Source organism: Dermacentor albipictus, chromosome 7 (assembly GCF_038994185.2).
Source record: "Dermacentor albipictus isolate Rhodes 1998 colony chromosome 7, USDA_Dalb.pri_finalv2, whole genome shotgun sequence".
Taxonomy (NCBI): Eukaryota; Metazoa; Arthropoda; class Arachnida; order Ixodida; family Ixodidae; genus Dermacentor; species Dermacentor albipictus.
The window spans coordinates 111376756-111400798 of NC_091827.1; the positions used below are offsets into that span (position 1 = coordinate 111376756).

A 24043-nucleotide genomic window follows, 5' to 3' on the forward strand; every position below is an offset into this window, starting at 1 on the left:
ATTAGCGATGACCATTTGATTCCCTCTTGGACGATACTTGGCCTTGTGAATTTGGCACTGGTGACATGTTTACACGTAGTTCTTGATATCTTCCTTCATATTTTTCCAGAGGAATCAACTTTTTCTCAACGAGGGCCGCTTCATTCAGTTGACTCTTCTCAGCGATGATGCGAAGCAGTTCCGATGAAGTCGCTGATTCCCGAAGAAGCACTGGATCTTCGCCGTCAAGCTGCTAGGTCTTCACGGTCGTCTGCCCATCTGTTCTTCTTGCCAACGTCACTTCAAGCCACATGGTCGGCTGCGCCAAATATAAAGTACGAGTTAAAATACACTCATTTATTTACAGGTATCCATCTTGATCCCTTCTTTCTCTTCCTCCTGCTGTTCTTGTCTCTTCTGTCTTCTTCTTCGCCGGAACATCACATAATATTTGAATTCTTCCAGTTTTCTGGGACCGTACCATTCGATAGACACTTCGTACAGAGAGCCGCCAGTTTTCCAAGCATTGTGTGTCCGTCATCTTTTAATAAATCGACTGTTATTCCATCTTCTTTTGCAGCTCTTCTCTGCTTCATGTCTTGCAAGGCCCATCTGACCTCATCGCTAGCTATAGGAGGAGTTTCTGAATCCTGTTCAATACTCTTTCGAGTGGAGTTATCCTGAGTCCTCTGGATTCAGTACAGGTCAGGTAAAGATTATCTATAAGATTTTCCATGAAACAGGGCTCATTTCCTAAGACTGGAAATGGCAAGCATGACACCCGTTTTCAAATCCTTCCAGAGAAAACTCGGAGACAACTCCAGGCCGATGTAAGGTCGATATGCAGAAAGATATTTGAGCACATTTTATGCATTGATTTGTACTCCTAGTTTTATAAATATAAATTTTATAAACATAAATTTGCATTCCTAGTTGGCATAAGTATAAACAAAACGTTCAAAATTGGATAGGAAACTACCTAATTGGAAAAACCCACTATGTCGTCCTGAAAAACGCCAAATCTTCAACAATAACTGTGATTTTTGGCATTCCGCATAGAAAAGTACTGCCATCCTTATTGTTTCTATGCTACTAAATAACATTGTCAAAAACATTGCATGACCCATAGGACTGTTTGGTGACAACTGTGTGATATACTGACAAATACTCTGCGAACGGATTTAGATAAAATAGGGCTCATGTATGAAAAAAATTGAACATGAATTTTAATATCAATAAGTGCAGTTGCGTTAGTTTTTCCTGAATGTTATCCAAATTACCGCACCACTATAACATCTATGGCCCGCTTATTGACAAACAGTCCGAATGCAAGTAGCTAGGAGTCTACTTCACCAAATCATTTACTTACAATAAACAGATTGACACTCTCATCAAAAAAGCGAGAGTTGAGGAAACCATATTTTTACATGTCAGGACAATACTTGATTATGCCTGTCCAATATGAGATCTCTATCAAGATTATCTCACTAGTAAACTGGAAAAACTACAGAACCGATCAATGTATTTCTAATCATTACACCCTGTACTTGAGCGTTTCAAAAATGATAGCTACTTCAGGATGGAATCTGCTACGTGCCTTTGGGCAGAAGCGAAGGCTCAAACTAACGCACCGTGTATATCACAATCAAACAGGTATCAGCCACTACAACTATCTTCTGGAACCAGACTACGTAAACACACGACTTCATAACAGCAAAACATTTCAGCCTAAAGCTGCAGAACAAACACTTGTCACTACACTTTTACCCTTAATCAATAAGAGAATGAAACCATTGATCTAATAATTTGGTAAATCTATCTCAAAACAAATTATTCTTTCCTGTGCTGTGATATGTTCGCAATGCTCTCTTTTGAGAACATTGTCGTCTTGAATATAAACGCTCCTAGTATTGTTAAAACGTTTCCCGATTTATTGTCCCTTATATCAGTTCATTCCCCCCAGGTTATCGACATCCCAGAGACTTGGCTGCACAATAGTATTTACGAATCTGAGTTCACTCCACCCGGTTTTGTGACCATGCGCTTAGACAGGAATTGTGGCACTGGTGGTGGCGTGGCACTTCTTATCCGGTCAGATCTACGATTCTCAGTCTCGCCTTCTCCTCCAGAAACAGAATCCGTGCGGTGTAAAATTTACCTAGATAATCGCTGTATTGTTATTAGTGTTATCTACCATTACCCCGACTCTACTCTTGACGTCCTTCATGATGTCGCAAATTACATGAGAGAGATTACCATTGCTTCGTCGAGTTTTATCTGTATGGGTGACTTCAACGCCCCTGGCATGCACTGGCCATCACTGTCTGCAGTCGGTCGTGACACAGCTATTTGTAATGAACTAGTAAACATTTCCTTGTCATTTGGTCTCACCCAGGTTCTTTCTAGCGCAACCAGGTTAAATTCCGTCCTTGACTTAATTTTTCTAAGCGCTAACCTAGGCAAACGTGACTTTTATTGCGAGGTAATTGATGGTATTTCTGGCCATAAAGGCGTTTTAGTGTCACTCTCTTGCCCAATTTCTAAATCCCACTACAAGTTTACTAGTTTCCCTGATTTCACTCGTGTGGACGACAACTCCATTACTGATGTCTTATCTCATCATTTCGATGCGTTTAGTGCACTATCAGATAACCAGGACGTCAAATGCCTTGCTAATTACTTTGAGCATCTTGTCAAATCATGTATCGAATAGTTTGTGTCCATTAAAACTAAGAAAAGAAATTCTAACATTCCATGGATGGCTCGTGATATGTTACATTTGTCGTTTCATGTTCGAAGGTTAAGGCGTTCCAGAAGAGGCAGTGATCCCATGGCTGGATTTGTTAAGGCAAAGAAAGAACTCAATCTTAAGTTGCAAAGGCCAAGGTTTTCTTTTTCCGCGTTCGCCTGCACAATTTGTTACGAACTAACCCACGAAAATTTTGGTCTTCTATTTTACCTCGCGATGCTTCATCTACTTCTTTCCGAATAAATAATGACGTCATCAATGACCCGACGGTGATATCCGATGCTTTCAACAAGTATTTCCAGTCCATGTTTGTTTCCGATGACAACTTTAGCCCGACACTTACCAATATAGTTTCTTCTGAAGCAATCAGTGACGTTGAGATAAACTGCGAAGGCATCCTCAACCTTATATTAAACCTGGATGTTAAGAAATGCACCGGTACGGACGGGATACGCAACGCGTTCCTTGTTCGTTATTCGTTTTGGTCACCGAAATATCTGTCAGTCATATTCAGAAAGTCCTTATCATCCGCTACTGTACCTTCTTCATGGAAGTTAGCCAAAGTGCTCCCTCTTTATAAATCTGGAGATAAGCAGTGTTTGTCGAACTACAGGTCAATTTCACTGACGTCACAGTCATGCAAAATGCTGGAGCACGTCATTCATAAGCACATCACGCTCTTGCTGGAATCAAATAATTTACTGTCTAACATGCAACATGGGTTTGGGCGCGGTTTTAGCACGTTAACGCAGCTAGCTCAGTTCACGCATGACATTTCATTTAACCTTGATGCAGGCAACCAGGTTGATGCCATTTTTATGGATTTCTCGAAGGCATTTGACACCGTTTTACCTTCTAAACTTATTGCTAAACTTAATGCTGTACTGAATAATCCTCATTTAGTTAACTGGATTTTAAGCTTTCTCTCATTGCGCTCTGAGTTCGTCTCTTACAGTTCGACTGACTCCGCTACTGTTGATGTGACAGCAGGTGTGCCCCAAGGCTCCGTCCTTGGGCCGCTTCTTTTTTATTATACATAAATGATTTGCCACTTCACTGTTCTTCTAACATCCGTCTCTATGCTGATGACTGCGTTCTATATGAAGTGAATAAATCTTCTAATTATCATTATCGCCTTCAAGAGTCGTTTTCTAGGTTTTACGACTGGTGTAACACTTGGCAAATGAACATTAATATCAATAAAACCGTTTTGATGTCTTTCTGCAACAAATTTTCTCCCTCCCTTTTCAGTTACTCGTTCAATGGCCATGCTCTAGATAAGGTTTCTGAGTATAAGTATCTTGTTGTCATTTTTACGCATAATATGTCATGGTCTATACAAATTGATTACATATGCAGTAAAGCACTAAAAAAATTACATTACTTAAGGCGAATGCCAACCCGATCTCCTAAAAACACAAAGTTACTAATGTATAAATCTACCCGCCGTGGTTGCTCAGTGGCTATGGTGTTGGGCTGCTGAGCACGAGGTCGCGGGATCGAATCCCGGCCATGGCGGCCGCATTTCGATGGGGGCGAAATGCGAAAACACCCGTGTGCTTAGATTTAGGTGCACGTTAAAGAACCCCAGGTGGTCAAAATTTCCGGAGTCCTCCACTACGGCGTGCCTCATAATCAGAAAGTGGTTTTGGCACGTAAAACCCCAAATATTATTATTATTATTAATGTATAAATCTCTAATCCGCCCTGTTCTTGATTATGCATCTGTAGTTTGGAGCCCGCATAAGCAGTTAGAGATTAATAAGCTAGAAGCAATACAGAAAAACCTGTGCGATTTATATGTCGTTACGATCGCGACTTATCGCCTTCTTCCTTTAACCTAAACACGCTCTCTCCTCGTCGCCGTGTCAAATCATTGCAATTCTTGCATTGCATTGTCAATTCTTTGGTTAGGCTCTCAAATAATAATTACATTAACTTCGCGCCAGGATCATCAACGAGAAGACATCATGACTTATCATCAAGGCCACCTATCATCATCATGACCGTATCAAGTTCAATACCCTACGACGCACGTACTAACATGTTCAAATTCAGATTTTTTTCCCCGCTCAATGGAAGACTGGAATTCATTACCTGGGTACATTCGCTCATGCGCATCCCGAATTTTCTCAACTGCCATCCTAGATGCATAATCGTGCTCACCCATGCCCGGCAGAATTTGTATAATTTCGTTTGTACTTTCCTTTCATCAGTTCTCTTTCGTAAAAGTGCTGACTTGTGTTTAGCGCTACATACTCTAATGCATTTTCTGTACCTTTTCTCAACCCACTCCGGCTATAGCGCAAATTGCTTCGCAGCATGTATAAATAAAATAAATAAATAAATAATCACTCCTAAATTACAACTGTGGGGGCTAAATTTCTTGAAAAAGTGTTTGTTCGTGCCTTATTTACACTTTTTTAATATAATTGCAGTGTTTATGATGGATAGGAAAACATTATTGCGAAATGCTTTTCAGTTAGCGGCTAGGTTCTTGTTCCCGCCTTTATGACGATGTAGCTATGCTGAAAAATTATTTATTTATTTATTTATTTGTAGAGTGCAACTCAGTGTAGTCTGTTTCAAACCACCGCCAGTTGTCGATTGAGCTCTTGAACAACACTTTGCAATGTTGTGAACGCGATTAAATCATGGTTCAGGCTCCTCAAGGACGTGCGACGTAGTACTGGCGCATTTCTCTCAGATTTACCCCGACCTCGCCATTGACTTTTTTTCCCCTAGGGATCCTCCTCTGACTTCTCGGCTTGGCTCCCTGCTGAAGACATTCATCAGCAATGCATACCTTCTAGGCAAAAAAAAAAGAAAATGTGTACTGACCCAGAACGGTACTGAGCGAGACCTGGAAAAGCTTTTTTTTTTTTTAAGCCATAAAGGTGCTTTACGGTCATACGAGAGTGCTACTATCGCTGTGTCGCACCCGTTTTGGTACAAATGTCGGATGTCGTCCCGTTTATTTACAAAAACAACTGAATGCCACAGGAAGGTTCAGTTTGTGAGCCCAAGGAATTGTGCGGCCAATGGGCGCATCTTGGCCTTTTGTGCCTTCCCGACGGCCGTCCTCGGCACCTTGGGGTCGTAGATGAAGTACCGTGGAATCTTGAAACGGGTGAGCTGCGAAGCACAAGTATAGCACGTAAATAAACAAAGTAACATAAATAAGAAACGCAGTCTGCAAAAAATACGTTATTATAAATGACTAACAAAAACAGAGAAAACAGGCAAAGGAAATAAGTGGTGTTTACATTGCTCACACACGGACGCGTTGTGAAACCTTGCGGCATTATGGTGTCGTATATTGAAGAAGCATATAGCGAGAAAGCAAAGGAACCTATGACGCATAATCTTACTTTTATATTTCTTTTCTTTTCTTTTTTGCTGCGGTCACATAGGGCAAGCAGGCAATTTTTTTTTTAAATAAGAGGCAAGATAACAAGAATAAGAAAGCACCACAAAATTGTTTACATTAATTTTTAGGAGTGCGCGAATAATTGCTTTTCGCATCAAATCGAGTACGTATCGAACAGTGCCAGAACCGAAGCGAATTGAATCGAATATCTAATACCTTTTTTAGTAGTTTGCAAACAATATACAGCCTTCTCACCAGCAATATCAGACAAATGTCACGTCGGGTTTTGACGGCACTAGAAAGTTTGTAGTTATGCTGCACGTTAAAAATCATGTAATATTTTAAACGCACAAAAGGATCCTTAAGTACAACAAAAAAGTTTGTTCGCCAACTCAGCGTTCTTCTGAACGTACGTCGTTATGCGTTATCACATTAAGGTCGCAAACAAAGTCTTGCCGGCCGAATAACCTTCCTGTATGCCTTGAACACAAACAATAAATGTTGTTTATCTGCCGCGATGGCAGAGCGAACGAATAAAAGAAGCCCTTTTCTCTATTTCGTACAGTCAAAGCAGATTGAGTCCCTATTGCATCAATTATGTCACTCTGAAATACGTTCATATTTATTACGACAAGAGGACACATGTGCTGCATCTATGCATAGCATCCAGACAATACCCGCTGCCTAACATCACGTCACGTCACGTCTAAGGAGGAATAAGCTTTTATTGTAGAACCAGCACTTTATGATGGCTGGGCCGAAGCGTCCCACGAAGGGACGTCGAGGGCTTGCCTCGCCGCCGCCTCGCGGGCGTGCTGGGTCGCCCAGGTTTGGTCGTCGAGGGCGGAGCTCCGCAGAGCCTCATTTAACCTCGACGAGAGAGTCGTGGTGTTAGTCTGGGTGTACTGTGCTGGGCACTCCCATAGCATATGCGGAAGCGTAGCCGGGTGAATTCCACAGCACCGGCAGCTGGGGGTAGTGTAGACGTCCGGAAATATAAGGTGGAGGCGGGCGGGTGAAGGGTACGTGTTTGTTTGTAGTAGACGCAGGGTGGTAGCCTGCGCCCGGCTGAACTTTTGGTGAGGCGGGGGGAAGATTCGGCGACTGAGGTAAAAGGCCTTAACGAGATCGTTATAAGTTGTCAGACTGTCCCTGGTGTCCAACTCATCTCCAGTGACTCCGCCGCGGTTGACTAGGCCTCGCGCAATGGAGTGGGTGACCTCGTTGAGATTGGGGAGGTGTGGGTGGACAGGGCCCGCATGGGCCGGGATCCATGTCAGGGAGATTATACTGTCTTTACAGTGTGGTGCCTGGCAGAGGATGCGAAGAGCTTGGGGAGAAATACGCCCTTTGCTGAAGTTAGTAACGGCTGAGCGAGAGTCACACACTATGGTGTGACAGGTGCGATCTAAAGTGGCCAGGGCGATGGCCACTTCTTCAGCCGTCTCGGCAGTAGGGGTAGTGACGCCGCAGGCATGGTGTAGGGCTCCATCGCGTGTGGCGACGGCCACAAATCGTGTGCCATGGGAGTATTGGGCTGCATCAACAAATGTGACGCCAGGTACGTTGGCAAGGGCTTTTAAGATAACTCCAGCCCGAGCTTGGCGACGGGCGCTGTTATATTCAGGGTGCATATTTCTAGGGATAGGGTCTATGTAGATCCACCTATGGATGTCGGTCGGGATCAGTTGTTTGGGGCCCTGTTGCTGATGGTAGGTGAAGCCAAGCGTGGACAGAATAAAGCGCCCCGTTTCAGTAAGGGTGAGCCGTTCAAGCTGAGAGCGTTGTTGGGCTTCAATGAGTTCGGAAAGGTTGTTGTGAACTCCCAGTTGGTTGAAGAGTTCAGTGCTGGTGCAATGCGGGAGCCCAAGTGCTTGCTTGTAGACCCCTCGTATGAGGGTGTCGAGCTTGTTTTGCTCAGCCCGGTACCAGTTGAGGTACGCAGCAACGTAGGTAATGTGGCATATGACAAAGGATTGGACGAGTCGGAGAAGGCTTTCTTCTTTGAGTCCTCCTCGTCGGTTAGATATACGTTTAGGAAGTCGTAGGGTGTTTTGAGATTGGGCACAGATCTTGTTGAGAGCCAAGGCGTTGGAGCCGTTGGTAGAGATGGTGAGACTGAGAACCCGGATACTAGGGACGAGTGGGATAGGACTGCCATCTTGAAGGCGTAGGGTGATGGCGTCACAGGGTCGGTGATCAGATTGGTGTTTGGGAGGGTGACCCCGCTTAATGGGCTTGTATAGCAGAAACTCCGATTTAGCCGGCGAACAGCGCAGTCTAGTCCCTTGGAGATAGGCTTCAACCGTGTCAATCGTTGTATGGAGGGCTGATTCCACTTGACCATCACTGCCTCGGTACGACCAGATGGTGATGGCGTCGGCGTAGATGGTATGGTTGATATTTTTGACTTGCTGTAGTTGCTTAGCAAGGCCAATCATGACTAAGTTAAGAGCATGGGAGAGATAACTGAACCTTGCGGGGTGCCTTTGCTGCCAAAGGGAAGCTGGTCTGATCGTAAATCCCCGGCCGAGAGGGTAGCCGTGCGATTGGAGAGAAAGTCACGGATGTAATTGTAGGCTCGCTCTCCCAGGTGGAGGTTGGAGACCTGGTCAAGGATAGCTGCATGGGAAATGTTATCAAAGGCTTGAGTGAGGTTGAGTCCGAGGATGGCTTTCATGTTACGGGAACGATCGTTTAGCACTTGATGCAACATAGCGTCTTGAGTAGAAAGGTGAGGGTGAAATCCAATGATGGTGTGGGGATAAAGAGAGTTGTCCTCGAGGTGCCTGTTGACGCATGCTAAGAAGGCGTGTTCCATCACCTTGCCTACGCATGAAGTGAGGGAGATGGGCCTTAAGTTATTGAGGCTAGATGGTTTGCCAGGCTTTGGGATTAGGATAACGTTGGCAGTCTTCCAGGCGGCTGGAAGGGCACCGCTGCGCCAGCAATCGTTGATGTAGTCAATCCGATGGGAGACGGACTCGTCATCGAGATTGCGAAGGCTTTTGTTAGTGACCCCGTCTGGCCCTGGAGCAGAACGACCGTTAAGCTTGTGTAGAGCGGCATGTATTTCAGATACGCTGAAATCGGCTTCTAGTGTAGGGTTGGGGCTACCGATGTAATTGTTGTGTGGACTGACTTCTCCCCTAGAGATATATCTGGTGCAGAGGTAGTCAAGCACCTGTTGTGGACCTTGCTTAAGGGTCTCCGTATAAAGGAGCTTCTGCAGCCGATCCTGTTGGGTGATGCGGGCGCCGGTATTGTCAAGCAGATGTTTGAGAAGTTTCCACGAGGAAGGGCGATGAAGTTGTCCATCCACCGTGTTACACAGCTCAGTCCATTGTTGCCGGCGGAGGAAAATTTTATTTTTCAATCATCGTGATTTTACTGGTAAAGGGCTGCTTCCTGAGCGATCAGTAAGGAATGCTTCGAGCCCTTTGAGTAGGTCACTGTGGAAGTTTAAAGAAGAAAGCTTTAGTAGTAAGTGGCGGTGAGAAACTTTGTCAAAGGCCTTTTCATAATTCAGAAAAATAGCGCCAATTTGTTGGTTGGAGTCAAGGTGTACATGTAAGTCGTGTAGAAATAGAGCTAGTTGCCTTTCGGTAGAGAAACCCTTGCGGAACCCATGCTGTGCCGAATGAAAAAATTGATTCGCGTCCAAATGATTTATGATCAGGGAGTAGATTACGTGTGCCATGATTTTGCAAGGAAGACAAGTTAGAGAGATGGGTCGATAATTTAGCGGTGTGTTCTTATTACCAGACTTGAGATGGGAATGACCTTCCCCACCTTCCAGTCTTGAGGCATGGAACCTGTAGAAAGTGAGTGCGAGAATACAAGACACAAAAATGATGAAGAAGTATATTTTGTATTTTTTAGCAGTTTAGAGTTTATACCATCTATACCTGCTGAGGATGAAAGTTTAAGGTTTTCAATTATGCGTAAAACACCATCAGGATAAAACACCACGCTCGACATGCTAGAAACTATGTTGCAGGGGACATTAGTCAGTGGAACGTTATTATCATAAGAAAATCATCGCCTTGCCTACGCATGAAGTGAGGGAGATGGGCCTTAAGTTATTGAGGCTAGATGGTTTGCCAGGCTTTGGGATTAGGATAACGTTGGCAGTCTTCCAGGTGGCTGGAAGGGCACCACTGCGCCAGCAATCGTTGATGTAGTCAGTCAGATGGGAGACGGACTCGTCATCGAGATTGCGAAGGCTTTTGTTAGTGACCCCGTCTGGCCCTGGAGCAGAACGACCGTTAAGCTTGTGTAGAGCGGCATGTATTTCAGATACGCTGAAATCGGCTTCTAGTGTAGGGTTGGGGCTACCGATGTAATTGTTGTGTGGACTGACTTGTCCCCTGGAGATATATCTGGTGCAGAGGTAGTCAAGCACCTGTTGTAGACCTTGCTTAAGGGTCTCCGTATAAAGGAGCTTCTGCAGCCGATCCTGTTGGGTGATGCGGGCGCCGGTATTGTCAAGCAGATGTTTGAGAAGTTTCCACGAGGAAGGGCGATGAAGTTGTCCATCCACCGTGTTACACAGCTCAGTCCATTGTTGCCGGCTGAGGAAAATTTTATTTTTCAATCATCGTGATTTTACTGGTAAAGGGCTGCTTCCTGAGCGACAACCTGATCTTGTACGGTATCTCCTCCATGCAGGGTGTAAGAGTTATCGTATTTTAGCTTCAATTTCACGCTTCATTGTGCACAATCGACGACGTGAAATAGATAACTATTCGAAAAATATTCGGGAGAGCACTTCCTATACTAGGAAATCAAATAGGAGAGTTTTCGATTCGTTATTCGAAAGTATCGAATGTTTGCCCACCGCTGTGTAATTAGGAAGAACCGATCAGAAGTATGAAAAAATCTTAGGACACCTAAAAACTTCAATTGGGTTGTAAACGACAAAGCATCAATATCCGACTGAACACCGCTGATCGGCCCTTCCAGTTATGAACTCCTCGCTGGCAAGTGAGCGCGTTGAAACACTTGGCCAACGCCTCCCAGATAGCACAAATGCCGGTGCGCTTCGATCCGTGACGTCATGCTACCTTGCCCGACTACCATAGAATCTAATGGAAGGCTCCCGAGTAAGCCGCGGTGATTTTGACGCCACCGCTTTCGTCACGCCGCGCTTCGCGAAATGAAAATTTAGGTCTAAGAAGCATGATTTCATGCTACTTACGCCGGGCCTGCTAAGTGAGAGGCGCTGGTTTAGCCGAGTGGTTGAGGTGCTCGGTTTCTGAGCGTTGAGTCCTACGTTCGAAACTGGGTTACGCCAACGCTTTTCCTTTCGCATTTGTTCTGTTTTTATACAATAATTTAAATACATCGATTACCGAGGCGAAGTGCGAACGACGGCAGGAGCTTGCGTAGACAGGGAACGCGCGGATAATAAAGGCTTGCGAAGCGGGGGTGACATGGCGTCGCGGCGATGCCCATTCCTCTCACGCGGCAGTGCAGCAGCAGGTGTTCCCTCGCGCTCACTCTGCTCCGCCAAGGTGCACGCGTGACGTGGCATCGCAGCCAATGGAAATTTAGTTACCGTTTTGCTTTTACAGACGCCGGCTTCTGGGAAATACTTTTCTTGATAAAGCTTATTGTTTTAGGGCAAGTGCCATCTGGGCACCAAGTAACATGGTAAACGCGAGAACAATATTATGGAATCCCATTTACCGGTGTAATACATAACACAAATGCGTACGGTAGCAACCTTCTGCACACAACTGTGAGTTTAGAAATGTACAAAAAAAGGTAAGTAGACTCCGCACCATACGCCCATTGAGAGAGAATTTTAATATTGCGCCATGCTTGAAGTGGTGGAGAAGTTACAAACTGGGATCAGGTGTCTCAGAAGAGCTGGCTTTTATAACACAGTGCACTACTCAATCAATTCATCCGCTTCTTCATTAAGCATACCTGAAATGTTACTCCTATCTAAGAAAAAACAGCACGAGACTATCATCCATAGATATGTGAACGCTGACTGATGACATGAGCACATCACATAAATATTTCTTGTTTGTTTAACGCTAAACAATTATTCGACAAAAAAGCTTATCTCAAGTAGAACGTTGTTCACGTTTTGCGTTACAACATGAAGTAAACCGATGTGTGAGCAGCACCTTGGAATTTTTTTTGGCAACGTTATTTACCTTTCCTTCGCAGTGATGTCTCAACTCTTCGTCTGTCACTTCTGCATTCACCTTGAGTACTATCCACGCACAGAGTTCTTCCCCCATCCGCTCGTCTGTTACACCAATCACCTGTGATCGAATTGAGTATACTCTCACTGAAATGCAGTGTTCTGATGTGCTAATATGCTCTAGTGTTTTAAGGTAGTTCGGAAAAATACTACTTTATCTACGCCATATAGATGCATTCTTCTAACCACTTACTGCCTGCGCAGCAAATATTCATGTTGGTATCTCTTAAGTAATCTTTCTACAACAGAAGAAATCAAGAGTATCGGCACATAATCTCATCTGAACCCCAGCCACGGAAGCAAAATTGTGGCTTTCGGCTACCAAGGTTAACAAATTGTCTTTGTATTTTGAAAACAAAGATTTGTGTTGGTCTGAGATCTTCTTTTCTTTTTCTATCTCTCGCGTGACTAGTGGGCACTACGCGGCAACACAACAGAAAAGTGGGGGAAGTCGCAGCGAGTACCTAATTAAAACTACTGTTTTTATTGGAAAATAAATTTTCGAGGAGTCACCCAGTTTTGCTTTGTCCAATGTTCGCATCGCGCCTTTGACAATATAACGAGCATTCCCGGGGAAGCTACCAATTATGCGGTATGCATATATGTATGTTCGTGTCTAACCTCTTTGACGCTGATCTTCAATGAAAAAAAGTCAATAATTTTTTGTTTGTTATGGAGCAGAATCGAACCCGAGTCACACGGTTTCCTCAAGTACACAAGCACAATGTTTAGCTCTTTGCCGCGAATGCACGCGGATAGCGAGGTAACTATTCTCAGCGTCCGCACGCACCGGTGCGCCCCGCATCTCTGAACCTACGAGCAAACTTCGCATAGGGGCTGTTAGACGACGCAGCATGTCCAGCGTGTACAGAGGGGTGCCCAGCTGCAGTACAGGCATCATACCTGAGGCATTTTGACAGCGGCAACACGCTGTGCCGCTTCATTGCTTTATAGCTAATCGTCAAAGCGTCGATCTTCGTCGTCACAGACAGATTCTTCAGTAATATTGTCCTAAATCAATTCTATATTATTGAACATTTGAATGTACCCCAAACGATGACGCTTAAGCCGGTTTTGTGAGGTGTATATCATAAACGAACACTTGATAATTCTCTTTTTATTCCTCACGAACATGCGTCTTCGATTAGAATAACCATTTCAATAGGAATGGTCCATCGTGCCGACGTGACAGCTACTATGTTTATTTCTTGTCAATAAAGAAAAAGAACGAGATAATACTTCGGTTCAAGGTATTCCCGCTATTAACAATGAACTAAATGATATTATTCATGAGAACACCCTTTCCGGTAATGCATTTAAGCCCGAAGAATATTGAAATATGTTAATAAGGAATTAAGCAATATACCAGACTCTCGTGGATGGCGGGATGGGTGTTGAGCACTTCTTCCACCTCGGCCGGAAAGATATTTTCTCCACCTCGGATTACGATGTCCTTAATTCGGCTGACGATAGTCACGTAGCCGTCTTCATCCATTACACCTACGTCACTGCGCATAAGTTCGCAATAATGGCAAGACATCGCAATGATGGCATGTTATAATAGTTTCCACAAAGGCACATGTAGTATATTTAGTCGCTCTAGTGTTACATCACAAGACTCACTCACTATTAGTGTTACAAGTACCCGAATTGGTTTGACTGTGTCAAGGTTTGCTGAATCAATGTGAAGATATTTCGAAGCTGCTGGAAGCGTAAATCAATAAGGATGAAATTCGAGTCAATATGCATCGCCTTGAGCGCATCTCGGTGTCTCTAATGATTGCTCATTCATATATTGAAAATGCAAATTCAAACACTCCGCCTGTTATTCTCACGTATGTGTTTCTGGGCACTCAGACATCAAACCAACTCCCGTCGTACTCACCTCATATATTATGTTTCTGTATCAACAACGTTAGGAATAGCTATGGGATGAGAGAACGCTACTATGTCAGTCGTTGATTTTGGTTGTTTCAATGCTATACAGACCAAAAATATTTACATAAATGAATAGTGTATTTTTCCATTTTGTTCTCTTTTGTTTTCAGCAATAGGTCCTTGTATTCTAAACCCACCGTTACACAAACGAACACACACACTAGGCTCGTTGCAGCAGTTGGGCCTGTCTACGTACCAACCTCTATTTTCTCTGAAGTACTTGGGAAATATTTTGACGCTATTAAATGTCCTGGACCACTAAAACTAAATACGTTTGCTCTAGAATTCGGAAATATTGCTCGTCTCGTATACTTCATCGAATCACTGTGTCCACTGCAACATCAAATTCCCAAAACATATTCTTCAGCAAACAGTGGCCCGTGGTGTGGCATCTCTAAACTGCTTTTATTTTTCTTCAGATATCCGGCGAAATAACGTTGCCTCTATTGGTAGAAGTACGCAGAAGTTATTTTTGTATGACTTGCACACGAGCAATGACCAGACTGTATTTTCATGTCTGAAGACGCCGAATTTGGACTCATTGCTTAAGGAAACAATGTCCTGAAGTGCATCTTCGCATAACAGTTTTGCCTTGCCTATAAGCCTCACCGAGAGCTACGTATACATACCACAGACACTCTGCTACCATGAGATAAATGCAAGTTAAAGAATTCCAGGTGCTCAAATCAATCCTGAGCCATCCATTACGTCGTTCTTTATGTTCTGTTTCGGAACGTTAAACCCCTGCTTTACGTCCGAGACAGTTCTCAGTAAAAAAAACTTGCAGATGCTCAATAAAAATGACTTGTTCGTAGGCAGCCTACGAATCTTGGATGACTAAAAGAAACTTAATGTTATCTCGCCTGTTTGCTTCCCATGAAAAGTACAGTGCTCATGTATCAGATTTATGCCCTCTAAGGTACACAGTACTGCATCAACTGCATCTGTTGATGTGTCACTTACCACCTTCTTAGATAATGTCCAGTTTTACAGTGTACTTCATGTGTGTATAGATGCGTGTATCCTCAACGAAAATACGCCTTTTCTTAAAAACGACCCCCCGGAAAGTCTATAAATCACTTTGCTTAGAAATAATAAAGATAATACATTCCATGTGCAAGGTATCGTTTATCAAATTTTCTTTTTCAGACTGACTCATAAATCTTCCTACCGACAGATTTTCTCAATTGACAAAGCATTTTTTTCAGCAACAAACCACCATAAAAATTCCAGTAGGAGCTGTTTTCTTCGGTTTAAAACTTAAAGCCCCAAGCCACGGCTGACTCAATGTGACATCATATATAACTTGTTTTTTTTTTTGTCTGCATGCTTACAGAATATTCCCGGCATTACAAGACCCGAATCGTTGAGGCAGAATGCATAAGCATTTACCTTTGTGTGTATCCACACACGCCGTCTTGATGCATTATTTAGTTCCCGCAGATGAATAAATATAAATGCAAAACTACCATTTTTGCTCATTTCCCAACTTTCTAGCATGTTGCCTTCACCAGATGGAAACTTCTTTTTTTTTGCGGTAGACAAATCGTTCAGTGAGTAAAAGTCTTCATTCAAGTAGCCCCACACCTCAGAAGCCCAATATTCTAAACGAATAAGAAAAAAACTCAGTGTCCTTCCACTCTGAGAAGTAGGATGGCCAGCAAGGATGTGTATCTGGGCCCCTTGATGGCGAATTGCACCTCCAGCGTAGGTCAGCTCGGCATCGCACTTTATCCGGGATCGGCCCGCGTATGGGGAAGTTTTTTGCTTACTACGCTAACGACACGAAAATTTCCTTGGACGGTAGAAGTATACAGCTTCGCTGTAAACCAGGGCTCATTCCTGAGAGCGACACGCAATGTAAAGCCACTAAATACTGTGTCAATTCAGCAGGTCCTAATATTTGGTCTTCTGTCTGGCGAAGAGCTCGCTACCCAAGCAACTGAAGCGAATAGAAGGGATTTCCAACGCAATATACGCTGACGACCTGACCAGCTAGACTACGGTAGGGTCGACAGGTAAACAGCAAGACGCTCTGCAAGAAGCGGTTGACACAACGGAAAAGTTCCTGGAAGCATGTGGACTGACGTGCGCACCTGAAAAGTCGCAGCTCTTTGTGCTAAGAAAGCGCACAAGAGGCCGACAACCGAAGCAGATACCAGACCCGGTAGTAAAGATGCAAGGCATCATGATTCCGCACGTTACGACGCTCCGCATCCTCGGACTCCTGATTCAAATGGACGGGGTCGGGGTAGAAGAGTTGGAAAAAATTAAGAGAGCAATGCAACAAACAACCCACCTTATCAAAATCTCGGACTCGAGGAAGAAGACTGCACGAGAATGGTACAAGCGCTGCTCACGAGCATCGTCACGTACGGGACCCCACACGTTGACATGAAGAACAGTCAAAAAGACAAAGCAAACACCCTCATCTGAAAATCCTACAAAATTGCCTTGGGCCTGTCCCCTTCCACGTCCACAACAAAACTACTCAAAATGGGAGTCCACAACACATGGCCAGAGCTCATGGAAGCGCACAACGTCAACCAGCTGGGGCGACTAAAGTTGACAAAGACGGGAAGAGCGCTCCTTCAAGATATGGCTACCAAGTCGAGGATGAGCGTATCCCAGCGTACCCCACACCAGATCAGAGACAAACTATACATAAGGACGATTCCGAGAAACATGCATCCCGAATACGACAATGAAAGGATACAGGCGAGAATACAGGCGCTCAAGCACATACTCGAATGCACCATCAGAAAAGAAAAAAATGTGAGATACACGGACACAGCTGCGTACAGAAAAAACAACCTATTTGCAATCAGCGTTGCCGATGAGAAGGGTGAACAACTTATAGCCACATCCACATGTGCCAAGGACTGGAACACAGCGGAACAGCTGGGCATAGCTGTGGCCATTGCAACGTGCAAGAAGACCCTGGTTACCGTGCTGACGGAGTCGCACGAAGCATGCAGAAGTTATATGAACGGAAGGATCAGAAAGGCAGCGCTTCAGGTCTTGAACAACACCGAGATAGAAGCTGCACAAATCTTCTGGACGCCGGGAGACGAGTCTCTCGCAGGGAACCAGGTAGCGCACGCCGTCGCTCGAGATCATGCACGCCGAGCCATCTCCGGCACGCAGAGAACACAGGCCAATGACTGTGACGAAGATGATGATCGGAAGTCCAAGAAGTATTCCGATATATTGGTGCACTTCAGGAAGCAGAGGTGTCGCTACCCACCAGCGCATGATATGATGAATAGGGAACAAGCGGTAACCTGGAGAAGTCTGCAGGGCCGCTATATCGTAAAGCTATTCCAAACTTTTCTATTCCAATTCTGCAATCCTCCCTCCACCATTGGCCAACAGCATCTTTAACCACCCCCATTTCGCCTGTCTGTCACGCGACGTCACGAAAACCGCGGTAACTCCCCATCTCATCTGATGTGAACACACTGATTACGCATAACTACAAAGAACAAAAAATAGTTATTACTGATTCGACCCCTTTTCGCCATTAGCCCTCGGCTATTGGTCAAAAGTTTTCGGGCTGCACCCACTTCACCCGCCTGTCACGCGACGTCACAAAACCACAAAAACTCACTGCGTCGAAGAGACGTGTAAGCGTTAAAGGTACATTATTATGCCGAACAAAACTCAATTTTTCTCTGAATAGCCGTAGGGCTGTCCCGTTCCGAAAGGAATAAAAGATGGCTGCCACCGATCACTCAGGCACTGACTACTCGCACCTGTCGGAGAGCATGGATTTATTTGCGTACAATAATACTTTTTGCGTGGCTGTGTAACGTTTTCGAGCACTTTCCGCACGTTCACGACCTCACTCAGTCAACTTTTCTTTGCTGATGATCTTTTTTAGCGGCATTCTTAACCTTCTGTTGCATTCCGCCACGATTTTCGACGAGCCACCCGAAGCTAAGTAAGGAAAAGGGGACCAATCGCCGACGCCACACCACCGTCTTCATGCAGTTATTGATTTTCAGTGCACTGGCTGGGCCCCATCGAATCCCTCTCCACTAGAGCCGTGCTCCTCGCCTCTTATCTGCCATTTAGATGAGACAAGCCGCTCAGTGTAGGCAATGTTATTCGTTTTTAAAGCAAACAGAAGTGGCCTCCTATAAACGAGGAAAGCATTCGATCGGTCTCTTTACACAACCCTGCGGGTCACCGCCCGATGCTTGCATCGGCGGTTACGCAAATTTGACGTCAGGAGATTGGAATAAAAACATATCGGAATAGTTTTACGTTATAGTGCCCCAGGCTGGAACCTACCCGCATGGAAGACTGCTGCACGCCATGTATCCGGGCACCTACGGGCGAGACTGCAAGTTCTGCCCGCCGCACACGCCCAACGCCTTGCGCCATATGGTACTTGGGTGCAGGAATAATCGAGAAGTACCACCGTCATCATCACCACGGGGCGATAACATGCAGAAAGAAGCGGATTCAGAGAAAGAATTGGAAGACCAGTGGGAGGCTCTGCTGATGACGCAAGACCCTGACAACCAGCTACGGTTGGTGAACATGGCTAGGGCGGCGGCAGCGAGCCATGGTTACCCGGACTGAGGAGGCCACCCACCTTTGGGCTCAAGAAGCCTGGTCTAACAATAAAGTTTATTTCTCTCTCTCTCTGCCATAGGAATAAATGGGCAGGAAAACGCTTTCGCGCATAACTATATTTTCAGTATACCAGGCGCGTATTAATGAGCGTGATGTTTTAGACACACTCATTGACGCATCCACGCGGGAAACATCGTCAGTCAGCGACGCAGACGACCTCCTGAAACTAATTGTCATGGAAGTCTACGGTCTTTCGCCAACTCACAATACCACTTCTCACTTCTCGAAGCGAAGCACCTTTCCCCATACGCAACTGCATTTCTCTGCGGATTACGCTGGATGTTCGTCCCTTGCTTTATAGAAAACAAATCGTACTTCGTTTCTCGCACGTCGCGGACGTGTGAAGCAAAACCACCATCTCTAACAAGTGACAGCAGCGCCTTGCCGTGGAGCCAGCAGCGGCTAAAGCCGAGCCTGTCCAAGAAATATTTACCGCTGAAAATGGATATGTGCACTTCTCAAAAACAGCGGTAATTTGGCTTTAAATATAGGGGCAAGGACTTTCCCATTCGCGCTAGTATATATCCGTGTGCGGAGCACCCACTAAGTGCTCCGCTTTGGCTCAGACCACATAGAAGGTGTCTATGATCCTTTTGCGTTATATCTCCGAAAATGGTGTGGCTTCTTTATTCTCGCCTCTCTGAGCAATTATACATGTTTTGAAAATCCTATATTGAATGGTGGTGGGCCGGGCTTCTTGTATGACAGACATAGAATTGTAAAGAGCATGAAAACCTGATAAGGCATCTGTCATACGTTGCTATTCTGGTTCCCGGTTTAGCGCTCTTTGCAATAGTATGATTGATATGTCAATGGCACTACTAAGTTTGCACTTTCGTGATCGGTATTTGTATGTTGTATTCTGTTGTTATTCAAATACACAGTATCGGATTCTGTAATGAATTCTGTAGATCCCCTTTCTGCTTAAGGCCTGGAATACAGGGTAGCAGTACTCAACCAATGAATGTCACGTTTCGAGAATTAAATTTGGTGGCTCACTGTTCACCTGGATTACCTCTCTTGCGTACTGTGCAGACCATCTCCCTTTTACGCACAATGCATCACACCTTGCATCTATTGTAAATGAAATGTGCAGGGAATTGTTTCTTAACAACGTTTCCTCTGCAAAATGTGCAAGAAACTTAGAAATGGAATGTTGCTTGATATAATTTATCGCTTTCGGTTGGCCGTCGCGCTAACAAAAGTTTGTTTCTTTATATCACCTTTCTCTGCTTGAGAAAAAGACGGTTGTTCGCCTCCTCCCTCTTCCCACCAAATATAGCTCCGGCACATAGCTTGCTTGCACCAAAAATTATCTTGCTTTTTCATGTTTCAGCGCACCTTTATATTATAATGAAATAATTTTTTGGCCATAGAATCCAAAACTGTACGGAGCGTTGCGAATACAATCGGATGGCTCCTAGCTCGAGACCCTACTCCTCGTGAACCAGTGGGAATGGCGCGGAGGCTCTTCTTATTCATCAAAATATTTGCGTTTTCTTTAGTATTGTTTCCGCCAAGTAGTGTCTTCTAAGTTTACGAGCCCCGATATCTGGCTAGGAAGTGCACCCCGTTTTTGTCATTCTTGGATTGCAGTGCGCCTTAAATGCGTGTTCCATTCAATGCATGCCTCTCCTCCTTCCTCTATCTTTCCCCCCTCCATTAGAGGTTATAAAGCGTGAAAGAAAGTATCGGCTGTTTCCACAGAGTAAATAACTTGCTGTGAATCAAGGAAGAATTTTGAGCCCCTTACTAAACTGATGTGCGGGGGGGGGGGGGGGGTGTGAAGGCCCTGACGTCGAACATCCCTCGCGGAAGTAGATAAGTTTCCTGCTTTTATTTTTTTCTTTCTGCTGGCTTTCATATACTTGGCTGCACTCTCGCCATTCGTCTGCAAAGATACGAGTGTTTTCTTCTGTCAATAAAGAGCGCTGAAGAGGCGTCTGTCTTTAGAGGTTTATAGCCCGAACAAATCTCTACTCGCCGAGCATTTTTTATCCACCTTCATCCATTATTCAAACTAAAGATGTCAAGATGGTGCATTCTTGCTCAAATCCAGAGTAACTGTCCTCTTTTCATCTTACTTTACATTCACATCTATACTTTTACGAGATAGGACGTCCGATTACTGCCCGGATAGTCTGTCGTGCATTTCCATTGGCTGCTTGTTTCAACTAAGCTATCTCTTTGTTGCGTTGACCGTACCCAGTCTTGTACCAGCCAGCTCGCGTGATGCATTCCCTCGTCTTCTGCTCGTCATTGTAGTAGCCAAGGAAGACGTTATGGCCTCGGCACCAAACTTCACCAGGCATGCCTATAGGCTGCTCGAGGCCTTTTGCAGGGTCGGCGATCTTTACCTGCGCCAAATAACCGTACCAAAAGACACATAACGTACAGCGAAACAAAGATACAAACGAACCCACTGCAGCGGCTAAACAAGGTGCTTCCCTGTTCGTGAATTTCTGGAGGGAACGGCCTAGGGCGCTTACAGGACAAAAGACCATTAAATCTAGAACGATATGAAGAGAAAGACAGATGTGCACTTGCTTGCGCGCACATTATTGAATGTCTCATTCAGGGGTTTTCAGGTCTCTAAGCAACATATGCTTGACAGGCATGGTAGAGGAGAGCTCGGGATGAACCAACCATATCCTATTCAGCGGCAAAACGATGTTATGCCTGAGGGTTGCCCAGCAGCCTTACTGTTTATTGTTTATTTTAGTGCCAGCAAACAACTGTAAATCCTTGCTAACGGGCCACTAGTACATACAAGACCATGAACCTAATAAAAATGTGAACACAGGACCGCCTTTGCACGGATATCGCATGCTGAAGCAAAGTGCAAGGGACAACTTTGTATAAGAAACCTAAGAAAAAGATATACTTAGTAAACTAATTTACGTCAAACTTCCGGTGCCCCAATTTTACACAGAAACTCGATGGAAAACTTCCGTGTCAGCTGATCTGGCATTTTAAACCTGCTGCAGCCGTGTCATGGGGCTAGTTAAAAAAGCATAAGGTAAAACACGTCTGAATACCTGTGGTTTTCAGTGACAGAACCCAGTACTCCTACGATGCTGGTAACATAGGATAATCAATCAGACCACGCCCCACTTGTCGCGAGAGGTTTAAGTTGCAAGAGTCTTGTGCTACGCAAAGAAAACATAATTGAGTCAACCGGCTTGAGCAGGTCCCAGAAACGGCGCCGGCGAATATGTGTGTTGTAGTAAGCGTGAACGAATCGACTCTGGAGCGCTGCTGTTAGGTTACTTTGATGAGTTCTAATACAATGGTAATCGCCACTAAACTCTAGTCGCGGCCTCAGTAGCGAGCAGAACAATGTGTTGGAACGTTCAGGATTCTGAAGTATATTTATAAGTCTAGATATTAGGCGTAAATTTCTCGCGGTATGACTGACAATACGCGCTGCATGAAAGCAAAAGTCCAGCCTTCAATCTATGATAACAACAAGGTCACGAACATCAAGCACACGATGGATAATATTACCCGACAAAGCAAAGTTACAAATTCGTCGGCACATACTTTAGGCTAAAAGACACCACGCTAATCTTCTTCACGATAATTTTAAGTCGACTAGTACCGCACCAAATGGATAAAGGAAATATTTTCTTACAATTTATAGCAGTCATCTACGCACTATCTGTTTCGAAAGCAGTTTAAATCATCTGGAAACATCAGTTTGATGAAATTATTAACAAACACAAAGAAAGAAAAGATCCTAAAGTACAGCCTTGAGCTACTCCCGACAAGGATGTAAATGGTCCGAGAAGTTTGTCGAGAACTTTAACCAACTTAATCAATTAGAAAGGTAGCTTTCGGACCACTTACAGTAGAAATTGCAAATAAATATAATTTCCCCACAGTTTAAGGAGCTTATGGGTATTAGAATGCTCATAATAAAAAGAAAGAACATATAACAATTAAATAAGCAAAACACGCTATACAATTCAATGAAATGCTCATTAACTCTAAAAATACCATTTAGATGACAAGAAACCTGCGCAAAAGTTTATTTGCAGTAAAAATCCAGAAATTTCATGGGTCTGCAGTATGTAACAATGCACAGTAAAGGTAAGTGGTGCAGAAGAGATGTTACTGAAGAGAAAGGTAAGCCATAAAAAGCGACGAAAGATGAAGTCTGTTTATCCATGGAATCAAGTGGTAGTAAAGACGCTGACATACTAACATATTAGATAATAAAAGACAGCATAGAATACAAGCAACAATGTGACGCTGCAACAAATAGTGAACATAAGCTCTTATAAAATAGAACAAAATTTCACTAATGCGAACGAGTAACACGGCTGTAATATAAATGAAAGAAAGTTACATTAATAAGACTGTCAGACAAGCATGCTAAACTTTTTCACACAGCCTTGCATGTTTTCAACGATCACCGTAGTGCTTGATCACTTACCTCAAGGCAGGGCAATGGCTGGCCAACTGTGTGCATTTTCTTGTCTTCCGGGTCGTCGTCGAACAAAGCTATAGCAGCCATGGTTAGCTCCGTCGCGCCGTATCCTACCTGTAAGAACACTGCGTGAGACGATGAAGAATGCAACTCCCTTATGGAGGTACGTGACGCCATGGACGGGATAGAAGAGAATTGCCAGCGCTTGCCGAAAGAAACACTTTCGTGTAACAGTAAGCAGTTATCTTTACTTCTGTATCGCTATTGTCTGCAAAGTTCGGCCGAGATTCATTTAATTGAAAAAGCAGTACACTGACAAGGTACCAAATCTGCTTCTTAATGTGCGCGGTTGCGCAACAACTTTGCTGTACTTGCGCCTTACTGCACGATAGTGGCATTCGACCCATCACCGCAGTCTTACGTGTCATGAATCAATATAAATGACTCATTCCACATCTCTCATTGCAAACTGAACCAATGGTTCTATTTCTAGTCTTGGGATAAGTTCACTGGCACAGAAAACGCAGTGAGCACATAGTAAGAATGGTTAAGGGTATTTTAGTTCATGCAAGAAGTAATGAAAGGAAGGCATCACGAGGAACGTCTTGAAGCATCAACATTTTGTGCAATAAGTCAGTTTGCTTATTGGTACATATTATGGCTTATATTATCGCTTATATCATATTATGGCTTATACGCATAATATGGTGA

At 44.2% G+C, this 24043-nt stretch overlaps 1 protein-coding gene across 2 annotated transcripts in view; it reads right to left on the reverse strand.

Moving 5' to 3' along the window:
• Positions 1 to 5686: 5686 nt before the first annotated feature.
• The window catches only part of LOC135896884 (medium-chain acyl-CoA ligase ACSF2, mitochondrial-like), a 539079-nt gene continuing 520722 nt past the window's right edge, over positions 5687 to 24043 (reverse strand). For both annotated transcript variants that reach the window (XM_070522596.1, XM_070522598.1), the window contains 5 exons: positions 23339 to 23446; positions 21106 to 21257; positions 13685 to 13826; positions 12269 to 12379; positions 5687 to 5863 (listed from right to left, as the gene is read on the reverse strand). In XM_070522596.1, the coding sequence (XP_070378697.1) occupies positions 5738 to 5863; positions 12269 to 12379; positions 13685 to 13826; positions 21106 to 21257; positions 23339 to 23446 (639 nt within the window). In that variant the 3' untranslated portion in view covers positions 5687 to 5737. The remainder of the gene's footprint in view (positions 5864 to 12268; positions 12380 to 13684; positions 13827 to 21105; positions 21258 to 23338; positions 23447 to 24043) is intronic.